The 14,200-nt window shown below is 33.5% G+C and overlaps 1 protein-coding gene across 6 annotated transcripts in view; it reads right to left on the bottom strand.

The window, feature by feature from the left end:
* The window catches only part of DYNC2H1 (dynein cytoplasmic 2 heavy chain 1), a 360,273-nt gene that overhangs the window by 296,861 nt on the left and 49,212 nt on the right, over nt 1-14,200 (bottom strand). For all 6 annotated transcript variants that reach the window (XM_054523746.2, XM_054523748.2, XM_054523747.2 and 3 more), the window contains 8 exon segments: nt 12,809-12,959; nt 9,905-10,110; nt 8,575-8,757; nt 7,797-7,979; nt 5,554-5,777; nt 4,661-4,776; nt 2,399-2,598; nt 992-1,256 (listed from right to left, as the gene is read on the bottom strand). In XM_054523746.2, the coding sequence (XP_054379721.1) occupies nt 992-1,256; nt 2,399-2,598; nt 4,661-4,776; nt 5,554-5,777; nt 7,797-7,979; nt 8,575-8,757; nt 9,905-10,110; nt 12,809-12,959 (1,528 nt within the window).

Here is a 14,200-nt window from a genome sequence, read left to right as displayed (position 1 = left end):
TTCACTAAAAAAATGCAAGGCTTAGGTATTTTTATTCCCACAAGATATTCTTCAGACTTTTGTCTTCTACTATGTCATGAGAATGTATGAAGGCTTGCTCTGTTATATATCTTTTAGAAAATACAGAAAATCCAATTTCCAGCTCCCTGCATGAGAAATAAAAAATTTACCACTGTCAAATTTTCTCGACATATAAAAAGGTGACCTCAAAGGGGGAAAAATAGTGACCAACTGTATACATAGTCTTTCCAGGATAAAACCTTTTTTATCCATCTTTCCTAAAATGGGAGTGGTTAATACTGTACTTGGACCTTTGAAACAATTCAAAGAGGAAAATTTCACTGATAAAAGTGTTAGAAATACGTGAAGGTAATAACTGGCCTTTATTTAATGTGGTGTTATATAGAAAAAGAAAAGACTACATTGAAAATCCCTTCCAATGCTTTCACTTACTGCCTTAGAAAAATAATTATTAATTAAATTATAACCTGGCAAAAAGTAGGGAGTCTCCTCTGATTCCAGCCAAAAATTCTCTTAAAAAAACAAGTCAACAAATTTAGACCAGGAAATCCGCAGTTTTACCACTTAAATTTTCAAAAGTATTCAAAATACTTTATTCAAACTAATGAGTTAATACTGCTCATACACATCAATTTTAACCCCAAACAAAAATCTGTCATCTTATTTCTGAGGCATTATAATATCAACTCAGCAAAGATTTTATGTTCATTCAGTAAATTAATCTAGTTGTGAATTACAATTCACCCAACTTACTCTAAGTTTCTATTATATTAAAAATAGTTACAGAGTTTAACTGAAAATGATAGCATGTCTTGGCCCCCTCCAAAGTAAAATATCAAATGTACATCATTATAACTTAATTATGACTTTACGGTCATGCAGAAGTCTTAACAAAGACAGCATTATAGACAAATTATATCATTATCTAAGAATTACTAAGTAAAGCAAATAAGTATACATAGAGACTAACCTTGAGGTTCCCGAACCACTTGACGAGCACTGTTTGTCAGAACACCATCAGACCATTCTCTTGTGTCCATGTCAATATGGCCTAATAACTGATATCGAGGCATAGCTTTGGGATTCATAGTATATTGTTTCACCACTTTGCCAGTTTTACAAAGTGCAGCCCTTAACATTCTCCAAAGGGTTGATTTTCCAGCACCACTTGGACCAACAATAACAACTCCCATCCTCTGGCATAACTGTTCATACAATTCTAAAGCCTTTTTGATCTAGTAGGAAAGAAATATGTTCATATATGATTTATAATATTCAATCATACTTAGTTCTGCTTTTATTCTATAACACTTCTTCTAATGTGTAAATTAAGCCTTTGATTTCTTCAGTGGAGGATATTGCCTAAAATGTAACAGAATACCTAAATAAATCTGAACATATTTACAATATAATCTTTAAATACTTCAATATTTCTTTAAAAGAAACAAAGGTGTTTTCCAGGTTTCCAAGTTCAAAAAACTTGTATGAACAATTATGTTCGTTACTTGCTCCACTCATTCACTCATTCAAATAGATTCATTATTTTATTCACTTATTCATTCATTCATTCATTCATTCATTCATTCATTCTTATCTTACTTGTCTCCAGAACTGAGGGCAAAGTGCTAATTTTGGACAATTATTTGCACTACATAAAGAGACTCACCTAAAATCCTAATAACTTATCAAAATGAAACTAAATCATATATACAATCAATTATAAAAAAAAATGATGAATCCATTACACACTAGGTACTATAACAGGCAATAGAAATGAAATGGTGAGCAAAAATATATATGGATGGCCAGATGCAGTGGCTCAGGCCTGTAATCCCAGTGCTTTGGGAGACCAAGGTGGGCAGATCACCTGAGGTCAAGAGTTCGAGACCAGCCTGGCCCACATGGTGAAATGCCATCTCTACTAAAAATATAAAAATGAGCCAGGTGTGGTGGTGTGCACCTGTAATTCCAGCTATTCAGGAGGCTGAGGCAGGAGAATTGTTTGAACCCGGGAGGCAGAGGTTGCTGTGGGCCGAGATCACACCACTGCACTCCAGCCTGGGCGACAAAGCAAGACTCTGTCTCAAAAAAAAAAATAAAAAATATATATACATGGATCCTGCCTTTCATGGAGATTACTATATGGTGGAGGAGAATCAATATTAAACAAACACACAAACACGAAACAAGAATATGTGATAAGAGCACATAGCAAGAAGATCAATTCAGGACTTGAAGATCTAGGAAGACTTCCCTGAGCAAGTGAGATCTAAGTTGAAAGATAAAAGATAAGTTGAAAGATGAAGGACAAGGATAGTTAATAAGGAATCAACTAGGAAAAAGGATCAATCTATTATAAAATATTCTTGACAGTTACCTGATTGGGTATAATTTCATAATTGGCCTCTTCAAAGACCTGCTTTAATGCAGCACTTAGTTCATCATATTCCACTTCTTTCAATTCAATTCCAGGAAAGACATCTTTAATCAGTGCATCAAACCGGGTGCAATCAGTAAACGTAAACTTTGACATTGTATTAAGCCTCAGTGCTTGTACCACAATATGACTTTCATTAGCTAGAAAAAAGTTTCATTTTAAAATTATTTATTATTACTTTAATGATGAAAAAAGTTTTTAAATATTCTATAGCCTTGATATGCATTATTAATCATTAAATGCACTAGAATTTAGTAACATTTAAAGACATTACATCACATGAATTGGCAAGCTTACTTTAATATCTTTTGACTGCTAAAAAGTAAATATCACTAAGTACAGTTATAAACTCTTTTCCATGGAATTCAAATCACAGGGTACCAAGACTTTAATTAATAATAAAAATCATTATCACTTATATTTGCATAGTACTTCACCTTTTATATGATGTAATCCTTTTAACAACCCTACAAAGTAGGTTAAAAAGTATTACTATTGTTATTCCAATTTTACACATGAGAATGTTAAGTCTCTGAAGGTTTAAGTGACTTTCTGAAAAGGCACAACAGTATTACAGCTAAGATTCAATTCCAGATAAAGTAATTCTAAATTCAGGTACCTCTCCAAATATACAAATATCGTCTCACAGTTTATGTCCGAAGATAAACAACTAACAAACTGAGCAACAATCTTTGATCAGCCTTGTTCAAACTTGGTTCACAAACCCATTCTTAAGCCAAATGCAAATACTGATACCACTGCCAGACTCTGATTTTCACAGATATTAGCTGCTGATTGGTAAGATACATAAAATCAAAGAAACTATTTGCCCGGCATTTCCTCTATAATTGCTTAATATTTCCATGCTTAAGTATACATAAAAAGTCTGGACTTCTCTAAAGCTTATTTCAAGCACTGAACTCATAAGCCATCTTTACTTATTACAGGTATGGTTTAAATATTTCTTAAAAATCACCAAATATAGACAATTAAAAATAGTAACGTAAGCACTCACAAAATAACTATATCTACCCAGGCATATGCCAACCTAACAATACAGCTAATGTAGATGCCATTTTTAAGAGGCATACTTTGATCATTTAAAGTCCAAAGAGGTAATTTCATGTGGTCCTTTTTTCTATGTTGTCTCTATTTTCATAGTGTTTTAACTTAGTTTTCAATAGCAACCTGAAGAAACTGATTATTCAGCCTTTCATGAACATATACCTCCACAGGTGGGGGAAATCATTATTTTTATGTGAATAAAAAACCATTTATTTTATATGAGGAAAGTATAGCAAATATATATGAGTCTATATTGAGCTAAATAAATGAGTTAATGAATACATAAATGAGCAGAAAAGACAAATCTTCATTACAGAAGAATTTCAAATAATATATGAAGATACTACCCCTCCCCACCCCACCCCCCCAACCCCCGCAAGGAGTGGAGCTTAATCCTTTCCTTGCCACTCTGAGAGTAAGCTAGATTTATTAACACGATTCCAAAGAATAAAGCCAGGAGGGTAGAAAATAACAACTTCACATTGGAGAAACCTGGCAACACTACCATAGCCAGGTGATGAAGGTTAACATAACTAGTGATGTCATATGGTTGTTATATACCCACCGATACGACGTGGTAAGAAAGACACTCCACCTCTGCGGTATTCTTTCCAAACATTTATAACCTAGTCTAATCATAATATACTAGCTTTAGAAAGAGAAAATCCTACATGTGTTTCTAAGGTTTCTGTTCTTGTTTCAAGACAAGACAAATTATCAGGCTCTACTCTACACCTACTGAATCGGGACCTTTGGGGATGGGGTCTAATAATCTGTTTTAACAAGCCACTAGGTGATTCCAATGGACATTGAAGTTAAAGAACAAGTGGACTTTACATATTACAACTATTTAATATTTAACACACCTTAAAAGTTATTACAAGACATCAGGTAAAAACTGGAGAAAACCTGAATAAAGTAGGAAATTTAGTTTAAAAACAATGTATCAAAGTTGATTTATTAGTTGTGACAAATATACCACACTAATGAAAGATGTTAACAACAGTAGAAATTGGGGCAGGGTATACAGTAATCCTTAATACTGTATCTACAACTTTTCTGTAAATCTCAAACTATTCTAAATTAACACTTATGTTTTTAAAATTAAGTTAATGTATTTGGAACAATCAATCATACCATTCTGTGTAGTGCCACTTTTCTTTAGCTGTCTAAGGAGATTTCCACTTCCTCTCAGAACTGTCTTCAAAGCTCTCAAACCCCAATCATAATGTTGCTGAGGTGTCAAAAGTTCCCTGAAGTAGAGACGTGGAAATCAACGCATCAAATAGCTAGAAGAAATTACTTTCATCATCACATCCAAAGAAATACAGAATATAACTACTGACACATAGAAATGAATGTTGATATCCCATTAATTTATATAAGGGAACCAACCACACACAATAATCATTCAAGTAAGCTGTTAAAGATGGACGGTTCTCAAGGGTAGGATAAAGCTTTTATGAACAAGCTAATTATCTTAATGAAGATACCAAATGACGATTACCTGTTACCTAACTGTCTTTAGCCTTTAATCAATGCCTAAAGCCTAAAGCCTTTAATCAATCCATCTTGCTCTCAATCTCTGACACTGTCTAGTTCACCATTATCTCCTAAGGGATATGGAAGAGACTTGTACATTGTCCCAAAGAAGCTAAATGTCAGTTTCTATTACCAGAAATAAGACATAAGAAAAATTGTGAAGGATTCTTTCCAAAGAACAGTAGCCTGTGAGTGGTCAGCTGATAAATTAGTTCAATAAGAATCATTTAGCTGAAGCACTCTAATATAAACATTTTGAAGAAAAAAAACTGATCAAATTAATAATATTTAAGAAAAGCAAGTAGTTTTGAACCAATATTTTTATGTGCACACTAAAGCCTTTCAGATCTACACTATAAGTACAATAAAATCACCAGAATAAAAATCATGCAATAGGTGAATTGAGAAAATATGAAAATGATCACTAATAACCACAATCAATCATTAGAAATGTAAAATATAAAAATATTTAGAACAGGAAAACTCACCTAGATAGATTGAAAATAGCTACCAATTTTCTGCCCAATACTTTAGCATCTTTAAAGCCTTCCGAATAGAGAATAACTTCTGCAATAAGCTCATTGTCTGGACGAGACATAGCTACGGGCCTGAAAAGCTGTTTAAGATTATCAGGCAGTTTTTGTCTTCCTCCATAACCTTTTCCAGCAGGATTCATAGTGATAAAAATTCCAGAATTAGAATTTACTTCTACCTGAAATATTAATTAAAAATATTAATTTAAATATTAAATTTAAGTTAAATAAAATATTTAACAGGCATCATTTATATTTGAAACTATAAACATAAAATATGCTGCCAACAGAAATTTTATTGTGACATATTACTACACATAAATCTTACACCTTAGCTAAAGGTAACCTCCAATGTACTAACCATCTCCTTACTCAATATGTGATAAATTCCTTAAGATCTACACTGCTTTGCAGAGTTTATTTATAATCAGTTTTTTGAGGCTGAATGTTTAAGAGACACTAATTTCATTATCTATTTATACATTAAATATATGTTTACTAAAAGCCTTCTTAGTACTAAACACTTTGTTAAGTACACAGAGACAACTGAACTAAATAATAGTTTAAGCCACTCTGGAGCTCAGAGTCTATCTGGTATTACAAAGAGGCAATCATAATGTAATAACTATTATGACAGGGAAGAACTGAATGTTATAACAGCACTTAGTAGGAAGATTTTCAGCAAAACCCTAAGAATAGAAGCTAAATTAGAATGTGTAAACAATGAATGGGCAATTAATAAGTAGAAGCACCTAGAGTAGAAAAACCAAGAAATCTAGCTACAAAGGAAAGAAAAGAGAAAGAAGAAATATGAACCAGGGAAGGTTTGTTTATGTTTTAGTTATTATTAAGATGAAAAAGATGTGATTATGTTTAAAACCTAATGAGGAATTGGTAGAGGACGGAAGACTGAAGCTACCTATAGCACAAGGGATAATAAGGTCCCAGGGAAGAGGATTCCAAAGCACAGGTGAAAAGATTAGTACTGGTTGGGAGAAAAGACAACTCTTTCTTTGTAAGAGAAGAAAAAAAAGTAAATGTAGAAGAAACTAAATCTTGATGGCAGGTAATTCTCACTTAATAGTTTCTTCTCTTTTTCTTTGTGAAGAGTTTAAACATCACATAAACAACATGTTAACAATTTAGAACTGGTCTTACATTCTTGGGCTACCTAGAAAAATATGTACTGTGAAAATGTTATTTTATATAACATGATAATTTCTTAGTTCTTACAACTTTCTGTATTCAGCAATCCACATTATATAAAAAAGTTTAAATTTTCTGTACAAATGAATTTATATTCTAGTGACATTAATGTATATCTCCTATTTGGAGAAGTGAGGAACAAAATAGCTAAGTGTTTGTTGTTTTAACATTCATATAGAATAATGATCAAAAACATGTGCTTCATTCTGCTCCTATGCTTGAAGGTTAAACAAAAAAAAATGTGCTTCAGAATTAGACAGACCTGGGGTCAATTCCCAGCTCCACTTCTTACTCTTATTTACCAAGTCCTAGTTTCTTCAGCCACAAAGCAGGGAAAAAAATAATAGCACCTACTTCAAAGGGTTGTGGTAAGTACTAAATGAGACAATACATTAAGGCACTGTGAACAATGTCAGCACAGATAATAGAATCATATATAATACAACAATATAAATATTATTATAACTGAATTATCCAAAATGGAAAGTTTAAAAATGAATAACGGGCTGGGTGTGGGGCTCACACCTGTAATCCCAGCATTTTGGGAGGCCGGGGAGGGTGGATCACCTGAGGTCAGGAGTTCAATACCAGCCTAGCCAACATGATCAAACCCTATCTCTACTAAAAATACAAAAATTAGCTGGGCGTGGTGGCGGGCACCTGTAATCCCAGCTATTCAGGAGGCTGAGGCAGGAGAATCACTTGAACCTGGGAGGCGGAGGTGGCAGTGAGCCAAGATCACACCACTGCCCTCCAGCCTGGGCAAAAAGAGCAAAACTATGTCTCAAAAAAAAAAAAAAGAATAATGAAAGTAGGACCAAAAAAGGGTAAGAAACCTCAGAAACATTTTATAGCTAAAAAATCTTACAACACAGTTTACAGATTAGAAACACAGGTGTCAGGAGAAATAAAAAGAGAATATTGCTTAAGTATGAGTAATATCAAGTCTTACAAAATATTTTAATTCTTAAAATTCCCAACATATTCTATACCTCCTTGCCAAGCAGTTCACATACAGTTCTATGATTCTTCAAAGCATCTTGAATTGTCTGGATTTGCATAGAAACTGCTGACAGTACAGATTCTTCCAGCCTATTAAATTCATCAAAACAACCCCAGGCCCCACACTTCACCAAACCAACAAATATTCGTCCCATTGACTTCACATCGATGCCCTTAAAAACAACAATAAAAATTATATTCATTAAAAAATAATCAAAATCTCCATAACTACTTAATATTTAATGTTAGTTATTGATAAGGTGATCATTTATCCCATCTATGCCTCTTTTGCTCATTTTAAAATAGGGATTAAGTAGCTACTCTTTCAAAACCCAGGTTGATTTCAAGGGATAAACAAAATAATGCATGTGAAAGTGTTCTAAAAAGTTTGCAGAACAAATACAAGATTTTGTGTTGTTACTCTTTAAGTCAAAATACAAATTACATACAAAATGTTTTTAAAACTGTCATCTGAAATGAATAGAAGATTTTTCCTTTTGTATTATTCTCTTTACTAAAAACATTTTTCTGCAATGTAATATAAATCTTCATTCTGTATTTAAAATTATTTCTTTGCCATAATTCTTAGAAAAGTTTTGGACTATACTATGTACAACCTCTGTCCATTTTACATTTCAATTTAAACAAATTCTGTCTTCAAGTAATTTAAATGTAGTGATTTTTAAGTAGAGTATTTCATATACTAATAGAAACTAATCTAAATATGATTAACCCATTGTTACATATTTTGATAATTATTTACTCTACCTCATCACAATTAAAGACCAAAACTTGTCTTCCAAGAAGTCCACCTAAAGCCTTTACTGACTCCGTTTTCCCAGTTCCAGCTGGTCCATAAGGATTTCCTCCAAGTCCCATCTTCATGGCTTGAGTAAGAGTTAAGTAGCACTTGTCTGTCAATGGAGTATAAACCAGTTTGGAAGCATTACCCTATACAAGAACAACACAAAGTCAGAGTATTCATGTTCTATTCAACATTTACAAATATTTTTACAGCATGAGATTCTAGTTAAAAAGATAAAAATGCAACAAACAGGTTAAAGTTTTTAACACAGAAAAATATCCAAAATTCTTTCTAGTGAAAGAAGCTTTCTAAACACAAGCTGAAATCAAACTTATTTTTCAAGAAAGTATTTCATACTACACTGAATACATTGTTAGGTTTCAAAATTGTTTCTCAAGTTCTTGTTAATGGCACAAAGATATACTTCTAAGGAAAAGAAATCCAAAATTATTATACAGTAATCATCCCATTTCATATTTTAAAATTTATATAAACTATTCCCTTGACTCTTATGATATCCACAAATCAGAACTATTTTGGAGATCACAAAGTGTAATGAATTTGAAAAATTCCTTATGAAATTAATCATGTCATTTATCAAATAATTCTCAAAGTTTCTACTAAACTGTAGGGAAAACAGACTCCCATTCCAGCTACAATTTACAGTGTGTTTTTCCTCAATTTAGGTAGATAGATCTGGATCTCAAATACATTTCCCTTTTGAAAAAGCCATTTGGCAGCTCTCCTAACATAGGTTTATTAACAATATTTTCAAATATATTTTGATGATCCATTCATTATGATAGAAAAAGGCAGAGGCAACAGTTGGAATTTTTGAGACCATGTTTACATTAGCTAGGTTATTTGTCTGAAAATGTTTTCATCTTACAAACTAAAAAATATTTAGCAAACATTTTAGCATATTTAAAATTACACTAATTTTTGCCTTGTATAAGGAGACACAAACCCAATTGCTTTGACTGAGGTTGTCTATATTCAGTTCTCCTTGGATGAAGATATATTTCAAATTGTATATAAATGCAACTCCAAGAAAAGGTACATTTTTGAGAATTTAGTATAATACTAGCAATATTTTAACTTTTTTGTATATAGAATGAAGTTTCACTTTTTTCTTATGTGACACCTTTCTAAGTCTGATTAAACAAGACAATAATACTAAAAATATTATGGAAAAATTACTACTTAAATAAAAAAGTATTTCTACCAATAACAAATTTTCTTTAAAGTAAATAATTTCTAATTGGAAACATAAAATGCTGCCACAACTCATACCTGATATTCATAAGTATACTGAAATTCAGAATCCACCATTTGAACACAACATGTATGATCACTTTTCATATAGAATCTAAGTTGTTTTTTCCAAGCCCAGTCCTCAGTTGTATGAACCTGAATTTGGTTTAACTGCTTTACCACATCAATATTATGGATAATGTCAAGAATTAGGGCTTTAAGTTTAAGCTCCAGGATGCCCGATTCTAGGCAGAAATAAAAATATTGACAGTTGGAGAAAATGTTAGCCTGTGATTTATATAATTTACGATTATATGTACAGGTGATTTCTCAATGAATTTAAATGGTAATTTCATGACACATATGAATGGTATAGTAATACAAATCACATAAGCTAAAAAAGTCAAATCTACCAGTAAGTAAAAAATAAGAATTTTGAGTATAAAAATTAAGATATCAAAATTTCAAGAGAAAAGAGTTTCAGTTCCTTATTCAAGGGAGTAAGCACACTCCACTCTGCTTCTCCCTCTGAATGCAGGCATAAAAACCTGTTGGACAACATACATTGAACTGCTATTTAGAACTCTGAAAAGAGTAGCAGGCAGGTTGAGGAAGAGCAGAATTAGAAGAGACACCAAACCAGTGGTGGATTTACCATTGTATTTTTCCCCCCTTCTGGCAACCCTAGGACCATACCCAATGCAGCCAGAAACCCAAACTGGTGTAGACAGAGCTCTAGAAAACCACCTCTAGCTCAGGCTTTAGAAGGAAAGGGGTCTTCTGCTAGCTATCCCACTGGCAGCTGGGACCCAGAAGTCCCTAAAACTCCAGAGGAGCTGTGATCCCAAGAGAGTAGGTAAACCCAAATTGCACAAAAGTGTGCAAGAAAATAAAGTACATGAACCCCAGCTTTCTGGCCAGAGAAACAAAACAGAAGGCTGAGGGAACCATAAAATGCTGGGAAGATCATGGAGAAGAAGGAGATTGAAAAAATAACCCCATAAACTTCTTTAGGAGCTCCTGGACTCATTCCCAAGGTGTGGTGCATGAATAGATCTCATTCTAATCAGAAACCAAAGACTGGAATTGGCTACTAGGGAACACATGTGGGACAGACTGAAATAGCACTGTAAAGATTTGAAAACAGACTGACACCAGAACCATAACCCACAGAAAGCTGGCTAGAACTTGCAATCTGAACCCAACAGGATCAGTTGCTAAAACAAAAATATCAATATTCTCCAGAGGATTTAAACAAAACCCAAACCCTCATAACATAATATTCAAAATATCCATGATATCATCCAAAATTATTCAACATGCAAAGAACCAAGAAAATCTCAATTCACATAAGAAAAGACAATAATAGCTACCAGTATCTAGATGACATACCTGTTGAAGTTATCTGCAAAAGACTTCAAAGTACTATTATTGCCAGGCAAAGAGGCTCATGCCTGTAATCCCAACACTTTGGGAGGCCGAGGCAGAAGGACTGCTTGAGCCCAGGAGTTTGAAACCAGCCCAGGCAACATGGCAAAACCATGTCTCTACAAAAAATAAAAAAGTCAGCCAGCCATGATGACATGTGTCTGTAATCCCAGCTACCCAGGAGGCTGAGGTGGGAAAATTGCTGGAGCTCAGGAGGTCAAGGCTGCAGTGAGCCACAGTCTCACCACTGCACTCCAGCCTGGATAACAGAGCAAGAACCTGTCCCCGCCCTCCAAAAAAAAAAATACTTTAAAGCCCTGTTATAAAAGTGCTCTAAGAAGTACAAGAAGTAAAAGGTGAAGACTTTTGAAACAAGTGGAGAGACAGAATATCTCAGCAAAGAAATAAAAAATATAAATAAATAGAAATTTTAAAGCTGAAAAATTCTTTGAAAATCACTGAATGGACTCGAAATGGAAATAATAAAGGAAAGAGGCAGTGAACTTGAAGACAGAGCAGTAGAAATTATGCAGGCTAATAAAGAGGAAAAATTAAAAAAAAAAAAAAAGGCAGTGCCTCAGAGATCCAAGCCCATGCCAAAAGGTCTAACATCCATGTCATGAGAAACTCAGAAGGATAGGAGAAAGAGTATAATACAGGAATAATATTTGAAGAAATAAAAGCTAAAAACTTCCCAGATTTTGGTGGAAAACAAAGTACAGATTGAAGCTGAGACAACCCCAAATAGAATAAATGCAAAGATGTGTCTATATCGTAATCAAACTACTGAAAACTAAAGAACATGAGAAAGTCTTGAATGCTGCCAGAAAAAAAAAAAAGTAATGTATTACTTATAGAAGAATAACAACTCCAATGACTGTGGATTCCTCATCAGAAAACACATAGCTCAGATGGAAGTAGAACACTTTAAATGCTGAAAGAAAAGAATTGTTAACCCAGGATAGCCAGTGAAAAATTCTTCAGAAATAAAGGTAAAATAAGACATTCTTGGATGAAGGAAATCTATGTGAATTCACAGGCAGCACACCTTCTCCAAAAGAAACACTAAAAGAAGTTCTTTAGACAGAAGGAAAATGACACCAGAAGGAAACCTGGAACATCAGGAATAAAGGAAGGGCAACAGAAATGGTAAACATCTAGGCATATATAAAAGATTGTTCTCCTCGAGTTTTTTCAAATAACTTTGATGGTTAAAAGCAAAATTTATAACATAATCTCATGGAGTTTTCAGTGTATGTAAATGTAAAATATTAAGACAACTACAATATTAAAAGGAGAGGATAAAGAAGCCTATATGGTAGTAAGGTTTCTATATTCTATTTAAATTAGTAAATTACTGATTCAAAGTACATTATAAAAATTTAAGTATATATGTTGTAATTCCTCGAGTAATCCCCAACACAGATATACAGTCAAAAACACAATAGGTAAATTAGGATAGAATACCAAAAAATAACCCAAAACCAGGCAGAAAAGGGAATGTCTTTTCCATACCAGTATTCCCTGGATCCTCAGAACTTGTATCAATGTTAGTATACTGCTCTAACTTATTCACCAGTTGTGTTTCAATCTGATGAAGACTATGATCTTTAATAGCATTTTCTACATCTTCAGTGAATTTAATCTGCTCCGCCAAGCATAAAATCTATTGAATAAAGAGAAAAATTATTTTTAAAAGGTGAATTTACTTAGAAATGTTTTATAAATTTAAAGAAAGACACCTTTTTTCAAATTGCCAATTGTATATTGGATCTCTCCATCTTAATGTCATACTGGAACCTTAAATATTAATAGAGTAATACAGTAGTAGAAAAAGTATTGTGTGATGCAGCCAAGCATACTTCACAGAACTCATTTCATACTATACTCTACTACAAGCCTATTTTTCTGGTCCTATAACCCACTGTGTTTATTGTAACCTCGAAGCCTTTGTATTTTCTTCCCCTCTCTTCAGAAATGGCTTCTTTTCAACCAGTAAACCACAAAGATACCAAAGTATGATGCATTCTAATTAATAAAAGGGCAATCTTTAGCATTTCAAAATAATTTCTTAGTATACTACTGAAGGCTACAGTAGCAAAATTCCAGTGTTCTCCTAAACTAAGATCTGCCTTGGCCGGGTGCGGTGGCTCACGCCTGTAATCCCAGCACTTTGGAAGGCTGAGGTGGGTGGATCACTTGAGGCCAGGAGTTCAAGACCAGCCTGGTTAACATGGAGAAACCCCATCTCTACTGAAAAAATACAAAAATTAGCCAGGTATGGTGGCACATGCCTGTAATTCCAGCTACTTAGGAGGCTGAAGCACGAGAATCGCTTGAGCCTCAGAGGAGGAGGTTGCAGTGAGCCGAGATCGCACCACCGCACTCCACATGAAAGCAGGCTAAGCTGCTGTCTTACTCCAACTTAAAACATTCTGTAAATATTATATTATGGTTCTTTTATGGAAGAGAAAGCCAATTAGTAACTCATTTCTAAGCAAAGTCATCGCCCAAACAAACTTTGTGGTATGAAACTCATCAGTTTCTTTAATCAGGTATATGATGAGGCATTTATGGAGAACCAAATCTGCTTTTGAGAAAAATACTTTGCTCTTTGATTTTCATATAAAGATGTTTCTTTGCTACCTCCAAGCCTAATCCTGGCAGTACTACTGAATTTCTGTATTATAAATGCATATCAATAAATTTAATTTTTTACAGTCTGCTATGTAATTTCTGTGAATGGCTAACAAAAGTTATAGTTAAGTTACAGTCTTGGGTTATAAAATCGCATTACTGTTAAGACAGCTGGATAGGAACTAATATTATTAATTACCTAAAATGTAATAACAATTAAGGGTGCTCTGCAAACATTATGAAATAACCTTCAAAATGACTTGACAACGT

Source organism: Pongo abelii, chromosome 9 (assembly GCF_028885655.2).
Source record: "Pongo abelii isolate AG06213 chromosome 9, NHGRI_mPonAbe1-v2.0_pri, whole genome shotgun sequence".
In the NCBI taxonomy this organism is placed as follows: Eukaryota; Metazoa; Chordata; class Mammalia; order Primates; family Hominidae; genus Pongo; species Pongo abelii.
This window is presented reverse-complemented; position numbering and strand designations above follow the sequence as displayed.